Source organism: Pyrus communis, chromosome 15 (genome assembly GCF_041283825.1).
Source record: "Pyrus communis isolate YQ-2024b chromosome 15, ASM4128382v1, whole genome shotgun sequence".
Classification (NCBI taxonomy): domain Eukaryota; kingdom Viridiplantae; phylum Streptophyta; class Magnoliopsida; order Rosales; family Rosaceae; genus Pyrus; species Pyrus communis.
The window spans coordinates 2,605,233-2,617,808 of NC_142579.1; the positions used below are offsets into that span (position 1 = coordinate 2,605,233).

At 37.3% G+C, this 12,576-nt stretch overlaps 2 protein-coding genes across 5 annotated transcripts; one reads left to right on the plus strand and one right to left on the minus strand.

Annotated features, from left to right (window-relative positions):
* Positions 1-617: 617 nt before the first annotated feature.
* On the minus strand, positions 618-7,817 carry LOC137710832 (O-fucosyltransferase 9). 2 transcript variants are annotated; one of them, XM_068449972.2, is made up of 10 exons: positions 7,167-7,817; positions 6,649-6,721; positions 5,994-6,061; positions 5,327-5,415; positions 4,363-4,560; positions 3,976-4,180; positions 3,701-3,868; positions 2,043-2,210; positions 1,655-1,845; positions 618-1,095 (listed from the first exon to the last, which is right to left on the minus strand). In XM_068449972.2, exons 1-10 carry the CDS (start codon positions 7,536-7,538, stop codon positions 915-917), a joined length of 1,713 nt encoding a protein of 570 aa, XP_068306073.2. In that variant the 5' UTR covers positions 7,539-7,817; the 3' UTR covers positions 618-914. The 2 variants fall into 2 exon arrangements, with proteins under 2 accessions (XP_068306073.2, XP_068306082.2); XM_068449981.2 differs by having other exon boundaries at positions 6,649-6,762; positions 7,167-7,811.
* A 1,909-nt stretch (positions 7,818-9,726) lies between these two features.
* TFIIIA (transcription factor IIIA) lies at positions 9,727-12,492 on the plus strand. Of its 3 annotated transcripts, none has more exons than XM_088686149.1 (6): positions 9,727-9,932; positions 10,147-10,281; positions 10,869-11,157; positions 11,325-11,560; positions 11,780-11,923; positions 12,054-12,492. In XM_088686149.1, the coding sequence occupies exons 1-6, from the start codon at positions 9,801-9,803 to the stop codon at positions 12,222-12,224; spliced, it is 1,107 nt and encodes a 368-aa protein (XP_088542275.1). In that variant the 5' UTR covers positions 9,727-9,800; the 3' UTR covers positions 12,225-12,492. The 3 variants fall into 3 exon arrangements, with proteins under 3 accessions (XP_088542275.1, XP_088542276.1, XP_088542277.1); XM_088686150.1 differs by lacking the exon at positions 9,727-9,932 and adding an exon at positions 10,627-10,782; XM_088686151.1 differs by lacking the exons at positions 9,727-9,932; positions 10,147-10,281 and adding an exon at positions 10,567-10,782.
* The last annotated feature ends 84 nt before the right edge of the window (positions 12,493-12,576 follow it).

Consider the following 12,576-nt stretch of genomic DNA (forward strand, 5'->3'; position numbering starts at 1 on the left):
TCCCAATCATCTGAGCATAAGGATCATTTGATAGGGATCATTGAAATTTGATCCAACGATTACAATTATTATAACTTTTATAAAGACCCTTATTTGTAACCGTTAAATCAAATTTCAACCACCTGAATCATTTTATCCTTAAGCTCATATTATTGGAATCCGGTTCCGCCAAAGCCATGCAGATTCTGGATGCAGAAAGATTTAGATGCATATGCAAACTCGGAAATCGGAGTACTGTTCATCGCCGCTATTTAGTGTGTGTGTGTGTTTTTTTTTTTTTTTTGAAAAAAAAAAAACCCAATAAATCTAACAAACACAACTCTTATCAAGACAAAAAAGGAACAGCAATTGACAAGAATGAAGGCGGAAACCTTATCATGACCCAAGACGAAACCAAAATATATACAATGTCCACAAACCTAAATTATACAGACCAACAAAGTAATACCACAGGAACGAATTAAACTCTGAATGATCAAACCCGCTTTGTTAACAAGGTAAAAAGTTAGATTGTCAAGGACAAAGGAAGAAAAACAAAATATGTAACAAATAGAGGAACAAACCGACTACAAAAATAAAGATTGTCACGATGACTACATGACATTGCACTATTGTAATTGAAAGTCACGTAACAGTAAACCTGTTCTATATAAGTTGCTCTGAAAAATTACATCAATTCAATTATCTTTCCAATAAAAAATCTAAATTCTAAACCTAACATCCCAAATAAGAAATGCTTAACTAGGACCATCTAAAGTAATCTCATTGATACAAAAGAATTTTCACTTGATCTTTTATTGTACATATACAACGAATTGAGTAACAAACTACATGATACACTATTTTTCTAATCAAACAATTTTAATGATACAATAAATTACAGGTGAACAAAAGATCGTAATTTGTGAACAATTTTATGTATTCAAATCAGTCTTGTTTGTTTCGTTACCGCTTTCATTTCTAGCGTCAGCTTCTTTACACATACAATCTGGCATGGGAAATGTATACAGCGACGCACTGGGTTTTTTCAATTCAACACCCTTTTGGTCACTGTGGCGAAGCATGTCTTGCATCTGCCGTTTGAAATCTTCCCATCTGCAGTATACGAAATAGGGATGAATATAAATGTTAAAGTTGTTTGTCTACGATGCGTTCTAGTGCAAACAAACGACCACTCAGAGGAAGTAATCAAATTACATCCATGTCGTTTTGTGTGTGTGTGTGTGTGTGTGTGTGTGTATCATTTGTTGCCCCATTTTTATTTGGATATACTATGGAAGCGACAACCATACTGAAACCATTACAGAGAACACTGAGGTGCTTGGAGTTAACAAAGGTCAAAAAGATAAGCAATGCATGGTAACAATACACATTCCTAGCCCAACACAAAGAGAAACAAAATGTTAGAATTGTACAACTATTCAGATTGTTTTTGCATTTTCAATCGAGTTTTAACATCTGCAACATGCACAAGTCAAAACGTTGAAAGACAAAGAAAGCAAAGACGTGCCTTAGAAAACTATTCAACAGAATTTAAAATATGTGGTCTTTCCTTTTTTTTTTTTTTTATAGTTACCGCTACGTGTTTTAGGTTGCATGGATGAAACTGAACAGATGAAGTCAAATTTAAATTAACACTTCAACCACACGTTACCTGATATTGGGATTATCAAACAAAAGTGCTAATTTTCTTTTATCAGGCTTGATTGTCTTTGAATGTCCTCCATAGAGATACCGCCTGTGACCCATCAAGAAATGGGGGAAATTTCCTCCCTGAGTGGTGACAAATACTTCACTATGGAGGCAAACCGTGTAATCAAGAGCTGCCAACCTAGATAAGTGGCCCTACATCAGAAAATTTAGCATTGAAAAAATTAACTTGAGCTAAGTCTATTAGTATATGAAAAGGAGTAAAATTAGATGAATGGATCTCCTGCAGAAATGGTATAATAAATATTTCACTAGTTTGAAGCTAATGTTTGCTTTTGTTCTATGTGACTGATGCGTAATTCGTTGGAGATGTAATTGCATTCATACGATACCTTAAAAGGAGCAAGTTCTTCTGCAGTTGCCAGTGTATCCTTCATTTCCAAGTGTGGAAACATCTGTTTAAGAGGAGCCATGTACTTCTCTGCTTTATAAATTTTTCCAGCTGCAACGTAAACTGAGGTGGTATTATCAAATCCCATACCCCTGAGCATCATTCCTACCTACAGCACCAGATACTTCATTAGTCACTAAGGTTGAGAAAGAATTCAATACTAATCCCTATTAGGATGAACTTTAGCTTTATGTTCTGTACTTGGTCCAGCCATGGCCAGACCAGCTATCGGACAAAATTTGACCATGTTCATCCAAAATAAAAATCAACAAAAAATGTATTAGTCAAAACAATGATGATGATGCGGCATTAACATTTTGTTCATTTAAACCGAAATACAAAACCTTCAGAGGGGCAAAAAAAGTCCCCATGCCCCTCCCGCCAAAACCCTATCTTTCCCACCACCTCCACCAAAAGCAAAACCACTGTCCAGCAAAAGAGACGCAATCTATCTAAACTAATCTCCAAGCCCTTTCAATTCCAAAAACTCATCTTCCAGCAAGCAAAACTTTCCAGGAACCATAGATTCTAGACCAACGCCAAGCTGTCAAGCATGCTGTTTCGCAGCTCAGCTACGCTGATTCGGGGATGAACATCGTTCAGATCATATTCAAAACAGGATGGACAGACCCAAAAAACTGCGAAATTCATGGGATTTTGAAAACCCACAAAAGCAGAAAAAGACTACCAAGATTTGGAAGTACAGAGTCAGTGAAGTGCAAAATGACGATAAACGACTCTTTTTGAAGGGAAGAGATTTGACCAGTAAACCCTATTTACAGCCACAACCACAGTTCTCATATTTTAAGTTAAAGACCACAAATTGTTAAATAGACTCCAATCTCTTTTGTGTCAACCCCAATTGCAATCACAACTTAATAATTAACATCAAACCTACAATTCATGAAGATGATTTGATCAGCAACATTCGTAATTATATTCACAGGGAAATCATAGAAAAAGGAAAGGCACTAAAGCTGAGGACTAAGTCATAAAAAAGGTAAGCCACTAAAGCTGAAGGCTGAAGTCCTGGTCCTAATCATGCACGACCCCAACTAAAGTTGGCAACTAGGGTTACGAATAAGCCAAGCCTTGCAAGCAACTTGAAAACCACTCACCAAGAGCTATAATTACCTCTAGACCATTTGAGACTAGATAAGCTAAAAAAATTTAGCTTAAGCTAAGGTCCTGAGCATGTTCTTTGGAGTATTTTGACTATGTCAGATATATGCATAAGAGGCCAATACATTCAAGTGTTTGTGCTTTCCTAAAATATAATATTTACACGTATTTGCGCTTTGGAGGATTTTGACTATGACAGATATATGCATGAGAGCCCAACACAAATTTGCATTTTCCTTAAATAAAATATTTACAAGTGGTTCACAAGCCTCTTAAGATTTTGCCAAGCCAGGACCGACCCCTATAAATATTAAACTAGCAGAAGTAGAAATTATCAGCAAAAGATATCTGAACACTGAACAAGAGTTTTCTTTTAAAGAAACTTAGTTATCCACGTTTTAAAATATTTTTCAAAAACCCAAGTAGCAGAAGGATTCACACCTTAAACTGAAGGAGAAAGAAAGAATAGCATTATACCTCTAATGGAGTTAAAGGGCACTTCCCATCCACACGATTTGCACCTGGCCTTATTACTCTACCCCTTCTCCTGAATTTTCCTCTCCAACTTCTTTCTCGAGCAATATCCATTTCGTGTTTCTCTTCCTCCCCGCCATCATATTCACAGCACGAAAATGCTACCATGTCCTTTGACAAAGAGAGATAAAAAGTTAGAAATTGTTCATTTAAAAGATACTACAGTCACAGAAGAAATCAGAAATGATTCATTTATAAGGATAGCAAAAATTACACACCTCTTCAAATCGAAGATGCACTGAAACATATTTTCCCCCTCTCTGGGAGCTACTTTTAACCATTCTTTCAACCATTTTATCTGCAAGCGTTCTTATAGAATTTGAGAACCTCAGTGTTTCAAAATTCGCTAAGCATCTAAGCCTTTGGACCTTTGAAGGAACTGCCAGAGCCAATCTGTTGGAAAAAGGTGCAATTCGCACGGCCCTGCAACACGGATTGAGAGAAACTATATATAGCTGTCACATAAAATGTAATGCAAGTGCATGACTCAAAATTAAAAAATTAAAAGGTAAAACACATTATAATATAGATATAGAAAGATAGAAAGAAAGAAAGAAAATGGGAGAAAAACTAACTACAAACAACAATACAGGCAAGACACATACCCCATTTGTTCCAACTTTGGGAGGACCTTTTGAAGATAGTAAGCTGGACTTGACCAACCTTTCACTCTCAGATTCACAATGTTGCTTATATTATTGTCAAATCGCTCAAGTATATCCCCTGGGAGCTCCCTAACCACATTCACGTGATTTCTGAGAGCATGAATGAAGAAATCTTCATCAAATATGTTCCCAAAGTTGCTGCAACAAGTAGAAAATAAAACGGTCAATACCTTAAACATCAAAACATGACAAGTTTTTAATATTTTAGATTTTTACTGCCATGCTTTACAGATACTCTCAGTCGTCAAATTTCAAAGCTTAGGATCTCCTAGACAACCATGCACCAATGAAGAGGGTGCCAGGTCAAATTGTATGTTGCATCCAATACACATGCAAGCACTTTTTCATCAACTACCTCCATTATAAGCCACTATATGGTGTTATTCTTTTTGGCTGAAAGAAGACCAAGGTCTAAGTGGGAGGGGGATCACAGTTGAGCTCTCCCTCTATATGAAGTTTGCTAGAACATGAATCAAGGAGGGCCAAAAGACTGACACAGAATCACAAGGATCCAATTATTAAACTTAAATCAAATTCATTTAAAAAATAAAAAAATTGGAGAAGGAAAAACACTGAATTACAGTGAGAATAACTCCCTCACTTGCAGGCTACACAGACTTCAAATGAAGAATTCCCATTTGCTAAGTTTTATTTTTATTCAAAAATGTGCATCAGCCAAAATTTGGCAATTCATATCTAACCAAATAGTTTGGATAAGGCTTTTTTGCAGTTGTCAACTTGTCGTGGCTGAGATAGAAACTAAGTTAACCTAGTTATACCTTTCTGAACTAATCATGCTAAACTATTTAGAACGACGAATAAAATAAAAATCTACATGTATGTGGTAATGCAGATGATGATGATTAGATTAGAATCTTAATGGTACAATAAATCTAGTAATCACCTTGAGTCTTTCCAGACACTATTTAGATGAAAAATTGGAATCAGAAGCGTTGCATTCAATAGTCCAGCCACAGCAACTGCATCACAAATCTATTGAGGCCGTGAAGAAAACTGTCAGAGAAAAAGAAAGGAAAAATCGGATCCACAAGACATGTTTTTTGACACAAGTTTCTATTGTCAGCTATTCATGAATTTCATGGAGAATCCTTTTGTCCAAGTCCAAATGTAATTTGATGGAACAAATAACAATTGGACACTGAAAATTACAATAACAGGATTGGCTTTGGTCTCGCATGAATATCATATAAATAAATGAGTTGAAATACACACATAGATAAAGGAAAATGTAAGTTTGGTGGACAGTCCAGAATGTTATGTTGGCACACTGATATTTAGGCCATTGATCATGTAGATTCTTGTTCAAATGTCTGGTTCAAATTCAAAGCAACTCAGTGATTGATATTTCTTTATGCAAAGATCAAAATCACAAAAACAATGACAAAATGCATTCAAAGCAACCCAACCAATTAAAAAAAGAATCCAACCACAACACACAGATAGCAAACTCTAACCATGGCAGCCACCCAAGTCCAAGAAAAATTGATAACAAATCAACAAAGCCATACCAATCAAGAAAATGAATTCCAGTTATATGTAATCACACCTACCGACAAACGTTGCTGGTTCAATCCACCATTCGCTTCAATTATAAAGAAACCATTTGACTTTGGTAGTCCTGTATTCCGTCCAAATATTTAAAACACAGCACTTGGTTATTCATTTAGTTTTTAACAACCACATAATTATTCATTCTATTTTCCAATAATCAGAATAACAGAAATTTAGATTTAAAATTCCTCCCAAGTTAACTTACTGAAAACATACCATATTTTGTTTCAAACACTTTTTATTAAGTACTTTGCCACACGGCATAAACATGGTGTTAAAATGGTGTGTAACTGAAGTAATATGTCTTGGGAGACGTGTGTGTAGTTGTGTGCGCACAACAGCAGGTGGCAGGGTGTTTTCATTTTCGAACAAATCCTGTTTATTACTTTTTATGCACCCACTCCACCATTTATCCAGTATGTATGGTGATAGACTCTTTACAGGCATTTGCAATCCATATTAATTCTGAAGCATCATCTCTAAACAATTTGAAAGTGCAGTTTAGTGAGTATTGGTAACAGAGTCTGCAAAACCCACCACATACTGAGTTTTAATAAGAAAATTCTGGGTAGCAAGTATGATAAATGTATCCATTTGATATTTTAAATACGTAATTCTCAGTTTAATTGTGATCTTCATATGAGAAAACCAAACCTTCATTTGAAATATCGTTGCTAATACAAGGCTTCCAAACTTGCCGCACTTTTGAATTCCACACCGCCATCAACTGCATCGTTTTCATATCAGCATACAGTCAATTCACATTGTCTGTAACCAACAAATTTGCAGAAGTGCATAAGTAACTACCTAAGTGAGCCCCCATAAGACGTTACTCTAGAGAGCAACCTATCACAGCAATTTCATATAAAGACATTACATTTCTATACCAAAAGTGATTCGATTGACAAGCACACCGTCCTTTTCCTTGTTCCGATTAAACTATATGTTCTTTTTCAACCCTAGTACAGTCAGATCAAATTACCCAAATCAGTAGTAAACCCTAATGCATAACAAAAGATAGTTGACCATATCAAACTTAACACACAAGCATGCACATAGATTGGTATAATGCTCTAAATTTGCCATGAATTCACCAGATACAGAAGAAAATGGTGCACTTAGAATCCCCCAGCCAATGGAATCGAATCGAAAGTTTGCAAGAATTCACTCACCAAATTGTGAGTGTGATTGCTCTCAGCCTGCATATGAGGCCAAAGCTTGTGAAAAACCTGAGGGCTCCTATACACTGAGCCGGGAGGCGACCGCTTACTAACCACAACAACCGCATGTTTCAAGCTAACTACATCAAAGTTCACCGTGCCCATATACAGCAACATCCCCGAAAGGTACAACAATGGCGCGAACAAAAGCACGGCGCGGCGCTTAAAAACGACCGAGATGAGCAAGACGACAACCTTCTCCAGAATGCTCTGCTTGGGCCCTCGGCGGCCGGCTGCGTTCTTGTTGCGGCCGTGGCGGCAGCGGGGGGAGGACGGCGGAGAGCCCGCGGGTCGGGGATTGCCGAGCCGGCTGTAGCCGTGCATTGAAGAGAAGAGAACTCGGGTTCTAGAGATTGGGGGAGAGAGGGGAGTCGAGATCTGATCGCGGGAGCTGAGGAGGCGGCGACATTACTGATTACGTACCATGAGAGAGAGAGTGTGTGTGTGTCAGTGGGAGATGAGGTTTTGGGTAGGTGGGGGAAAGAGAGAGAGGATAATAAAGAAGAGCGCGTGGGAGGGGCGGGCGGCTGGCTGCAATCACGGGAACTGGAGATGCCACTCTAATTTGATTTGATGACAGTGTCAGTGTGCGGCTGTGGTTTCGGAGGAGGAGGATTCTCTTCCCTTTTATTTTCATCTCCTTCTATTTCTTTCTCTCCCATATTATTTTTTATCTTATTATTTCTATAAAAAAATTAATATAAGATGTTGATATAGTTTAATCATAACCGTTCAAATAAAAGAGCATGAAAAGGTAGAGAAATTCGGAGGGTAGAGAATCCTCGTCCGTGGTTTTAGGTGAAAGAAATATAATACACTTTCTTTTTATTTTTAATTTTCCAAATATTAAGCATTTTTCTTGTCTTGAGAATACTGTATGATTCTCAAGCAGTGTTTTAAAAATCAGTCTAAGCGTTAGGTGGTGAAGGATCAATGCAATTTAGGCTGAAACGTTGAATAAAATCAAGTAGGGGTCAGACGGGCTAGGCGGTTCCATTGTTTTTAATCTTTTTTAATTAAGTTGAAGGGTTTTTTGAATAACTTAGTTAATTAGTGAATTTTCTTATTTTTTGCTGCATTTGTCAATGGGGATGGCAATATGGCTTAAGTTTTAAGTTACTTTGATAAATTCTCAATAGAAGTATTTTTTTTTATTTTTTAGAGTGTACGTAGGTACGTATTTATATGTTATATAATAAATTTAATTAAATCTGCCTAAGCGCTAGACTCCAATCTGCAATCGGACTAGCTCATAACGTTTTTTAAAACCTTGTTATCAAGTGGGGCCAAATCTTCATAGTTAGAGTATCTCCAATTTTGGATGCTTTAATGCATGATTGTAAATAAAGAAAGTTGTAAATACATATGCGGGTTTCATATTGATTTTAATATAGAATACCAACGAAATTTAGGTTTGTAGGAGTTGTTTATCTCGTATACATACATTTTCATCCACATTTTTTTATTTCTTCAATCCAAATAAGTATAAAATGAGAAGGGCTTGAACAAGAGGTTAGACAACAAAAGGGGTGGGTTTCTATAAAAATCTTATCAGACATTCAACTCATTCTAATAAAAAAAAAAAAAGAACCTTTCGTAACATAATTTCATGTGAGAGTCGAGTCTTATATTAGTAAGTACATATTGTAGTGTGATCAAAATGTGATGAAGCACATCTTGATGACACTGCAAACCTTATCGAGCTAATATATCTGCCTCATAATGTGCGTGTTATTGAATAAGATTGATATCATTACTGATTTACTACTCTATAGCCAAGCCCCGTCAAATTTACATTTAAGCCTCCTTTGCTTTAGTCTTCTTCATAATCGTATCTCCCTTTATTTTTTTTCTCTTTGCACAAGCATTCATTCACCACCATCTCTATTGTCTCACCACCACTGTCGCTACTGCTGCTATTACAACCACCTTTTCCACGATCTCTTAACACCATGATCCTCACCACCTCTCAAACCAACATTACCACAATCATGCCTCACAACTTTCGTTAACACAACCACCATGTACCACCATTGCTATTGCCACCACCAACATTGCCTCTTACCTTGTTATTGCCACCACCAACATTGCCTCTTACCTTGTTATTGCCACCAGCACTTTACCCCATCATCTTAAAATTTATTTTACAGAAGTATTTACTAACAAACACTAATTTATTATTTTTCTGATATTTTAGATATTAAAACCAGATATTTTCAATATTATTTTTTTCTCAAATATCATTATCGGAATAAACTATCAAATGCATTCTCAAATCATAAAACTGAAAAATCCTATATGTACAACAAAACAGATTAAAAAATCGTTTTTTAAAACGCAACCGTACGGGCTCTCGACAACGGCCCTAATATAATGGGCCGTTTTCACATACTGGACTGGTCCAGCAAAGAAAGCCCATTAAGGAAAGTAAAGAATTGTCAAATCCAAATTCCACTGAAAAGGGTAGAATCGACAATATGAAGGTATGAAAACCCTAATCTAAACACTGCGCTCATTGCCTTTGAGGAACCAGTCGGTCCCCAAACTCCAAACTCCAAACTCCAAACTCCAAACGCCGTGGTGAAGATGGATAAAGGGGCAGGAGAGAAGAAGGAGGGGCCTGTTGTCATAGACATAAGGCGGTATTACTGCGACTACTGTGGCATCTGCAGGTCCAAGAAGTCTCTCATTGCTTCTCACATTCTCTCACACCACAAGGTTTTTAGTCCCTTCTTCTTCTTCTTCTTCTTCTTCTTCTTCTCCTCCACCTCCTCCTTAATCTTCATTCTTTTCGGTCGAATTATGAATTTTGATGAATTGGGTCTTTGTTTTTGACAGCTTTTCTATTGTGGATCAACTTTGTTTTGCCTCTAAACCCAAAATTACAAGTTGGGTCTGTTAAATTTTTTAATTTTTTGAATTTTTGATGCAGGGGGAGATGGAAATGGCTGACGGTGATGGAGGTGGGGAGGTTGGGGAAGAAAATTCCAATACTTGTGAAGAATGTGGTGCCGCTTTCAAGAAACCTGCACATCTCAAGCAGCACCTGCAAAGTCATTCCCTTGAGGTATTGTTTGCTTTTATCTTTAGGTCTCGCCTGATTAAAACAAGCTGAGATTTGTAAGCGTGGTTGAGTTCGATTCTGCGTGTTGCATTTAATGCCTTGTCAGCTGACTATAAATCTTCCATGGACTACTTGCGATGAAATCTTTCGAGGGATTTTGTTATTCTCTCACGAGTTGTCAGTAAACCGGCAGCAGGTTTTAATGTATATTTGTATCACTGTGATATGATATGAGTCTGATGACGCATTTAACAATTGCTGATTATGCGTGTAGCAGTCTGCAATTTCTGGATGAAGTTTGTGTAATCTTTGCATCGATTGAATCGTTTAAAGATATAAGTTTTGCAGGAATCAACATTTATGAAAAATATACAATGGATAGCGTGAAGCATTGGATCCCACACAAAGAACTCCAAAATGCGAATAAGGTTCAGACTTGATGGACTAGTACCAGGTGGGAGACCTCCTGTGAAGCTCCATCAAGCGAACCTGAATCACGCGCTGGTTGGTTTGAGGTTTGATGACTGTTCAAGTGTATTCTGAAATTATTTTTATGAGTTCATCAATTTATTTCAGCTTATTGATTTCAGAGGCCATACATTTGTTCAGTGGATGACTGCCATTCCAGCTACAGACGAAAGGACCACTTGACCCGCCATCTCCTTCAGCACCAAGGGAAACTTTTTGAGTGTCCAGTTGAGAACTGCAATATTAAATTTGTTTTCCAAGGTAACATTAAGAGGCATGTCAATGAACGTCACACTGAGGATTGCCCTTCAGCTGATTGTGGAGCGCAGAAGCAGCATGTATGCCAGGAAATTGGTTGTGGAAAGGCGTTTAGATATGCTTCAAGGCTGCGGAAGCATGAGGAATCCCATGGTAGCTGTTGTTTCAAAATTCTATTTTTCTTTTCTAGTTTTGTAGTGTGTTGTTTGTGAATGCAATGAAATAATGCAGATACATATAGATACACTTTTTATTGGCTTCAAAATGAGAAAATGTGTTGGTGTAATCCTAAACGCTGTTGATATCCTTCCGTAATGCAGTTAAGCTAGATACAGTGGAGGCATTCTGCTTTGAACCAGGCTGTATGAAACACTTTACCAATGAGCAATGCCTTAAGGTTCATATCCAGTCCTGCCACCAACATAGTACCTGCAAGATATGTGGGGCCAAGCAGCTGAGAAATAATATGAGAAGGCATCTTCTCACACATGAAGGGAGGGGTTCAATGGAAAGAATTAAATGCGATTACAAGGGTTGTCTTCGCACGTTTACAACTGTAAGTCGTTGACTAACTTGGAAAAGAGAGAGAGAGAGAGAGAGAGATCTTTTATAACATGATTTCGTTTAGTCAAGTGATTGGTGAACAAGGAAAACTAGTATTTATACCAGTGAATAGATTGATCATAAAATAATTGTTGACCAATAAATTTTGTTATTTTCATATGTAAAATATTGTGTAGTTATTCTGTGTTGACATTTGGTTTTATGTATGCAGAAATCGAATCTCTCTAAACATGTGAGAGCTGTACACCTTGAGCATAAACCTTTTGTCTGTTGCTTCTCGGGTTGTGGCATGAGATTTGCATACAAGCATGTGAGAGATAACCATGAGAAGACTGGATGTCATGTCTATACCCATGTAAGATTTGCTCTTGAATCTTCAATTCCCTCATGTGTTGCATTTTTGCATGTTCTTTTGAGCAAGTATATTTTGAGGCAGTGTTACAATATCTATTCACATGGATAACATCAACTGCTTTGAGTTTCAGGGGGATTTTGAAGAGGCTGATGAGCAATTCCGGTCAAGGCCAAGGGGTGGGCGTAAGAGACAGTGCCCCGACATACCAATGTTGGTTCGGAAAAGGGTAACACTACCATATCGGTCAGCCCAGGAGTCCGAGTATCTCTCCTGGTTGCGATCACAAGAGGACAGTGACTAGCATTGAGTCGTGCCTTATGTATTGGATGTGGTTTAAACATTCTTCCACGACGCAAATCGAAGTTCATTGTGGATATAAATCTGAATTCTCAGATATGTAAAGTAGGAAATTTTGATAGTCTCTGAAACGGTTCATCATCAAAGATCGAGTTCTTAGGTTCTGTAGTTTTGGTAACGTAGTTTGGATTACACCGTTCGAGTTGGCATGTTGTACGACTTCTGAATATTATTTAGGAGAAGGAAAAAAAATTAGTGACCTTGATACACAAGCCCTATTTCAGCCTTATTCTTTACAATCTCATATAAGAACATAGAACAATTATGAAATTTATTCTGTGAAGATACGTTATGCT

Bases quoted from the DNA above. Each gene is read 5' to 3' on its own strand.
- LOC137710832 (XM_068449972.2), bottom strand. From the start codon at position 7,538: ATGCACGGCTACAGCCGGCTCGGCAATCCCCGACCCGCGGGCTCTCCG. The intron at 4,181-4,362 runs GTATGTGTCTTG...TCCGTGTTGCAG, and splicing joins CCAAAGTTGGAACAAATGGG to GGCCGTGCGAATTGCACCTT. The intron at 3,869-3,975 runs GTGTGTAATTTT...TCTTTGTCAAAG, and splicing joins TGCATCTTCGATTTGAAGAG to GACATGGTAGCATTTTCGTG.
- TFIIIA (XM_088686149.1), top strand. From the start codon at position 9,801: ATGGATAAAGGGGCAGGAGAGAAGAAGGAGGGGCCTGTTGTCATAGAC. The intron at 11,158-11,324 runs GTAGCTGTTGTT...TCCGTAATGCAG, and splicing joins GAAGCATGAGGAATCCCATG to TTAAGCTAGATACAGTGGAG. The intron at 11,924-12,053 runs GTAAGATTTGCT...TTTGAGTTTCAG, and splicing joins GATGTCATGTCTATACCCAT to GGGGATTTTGAAGAGGCTGA.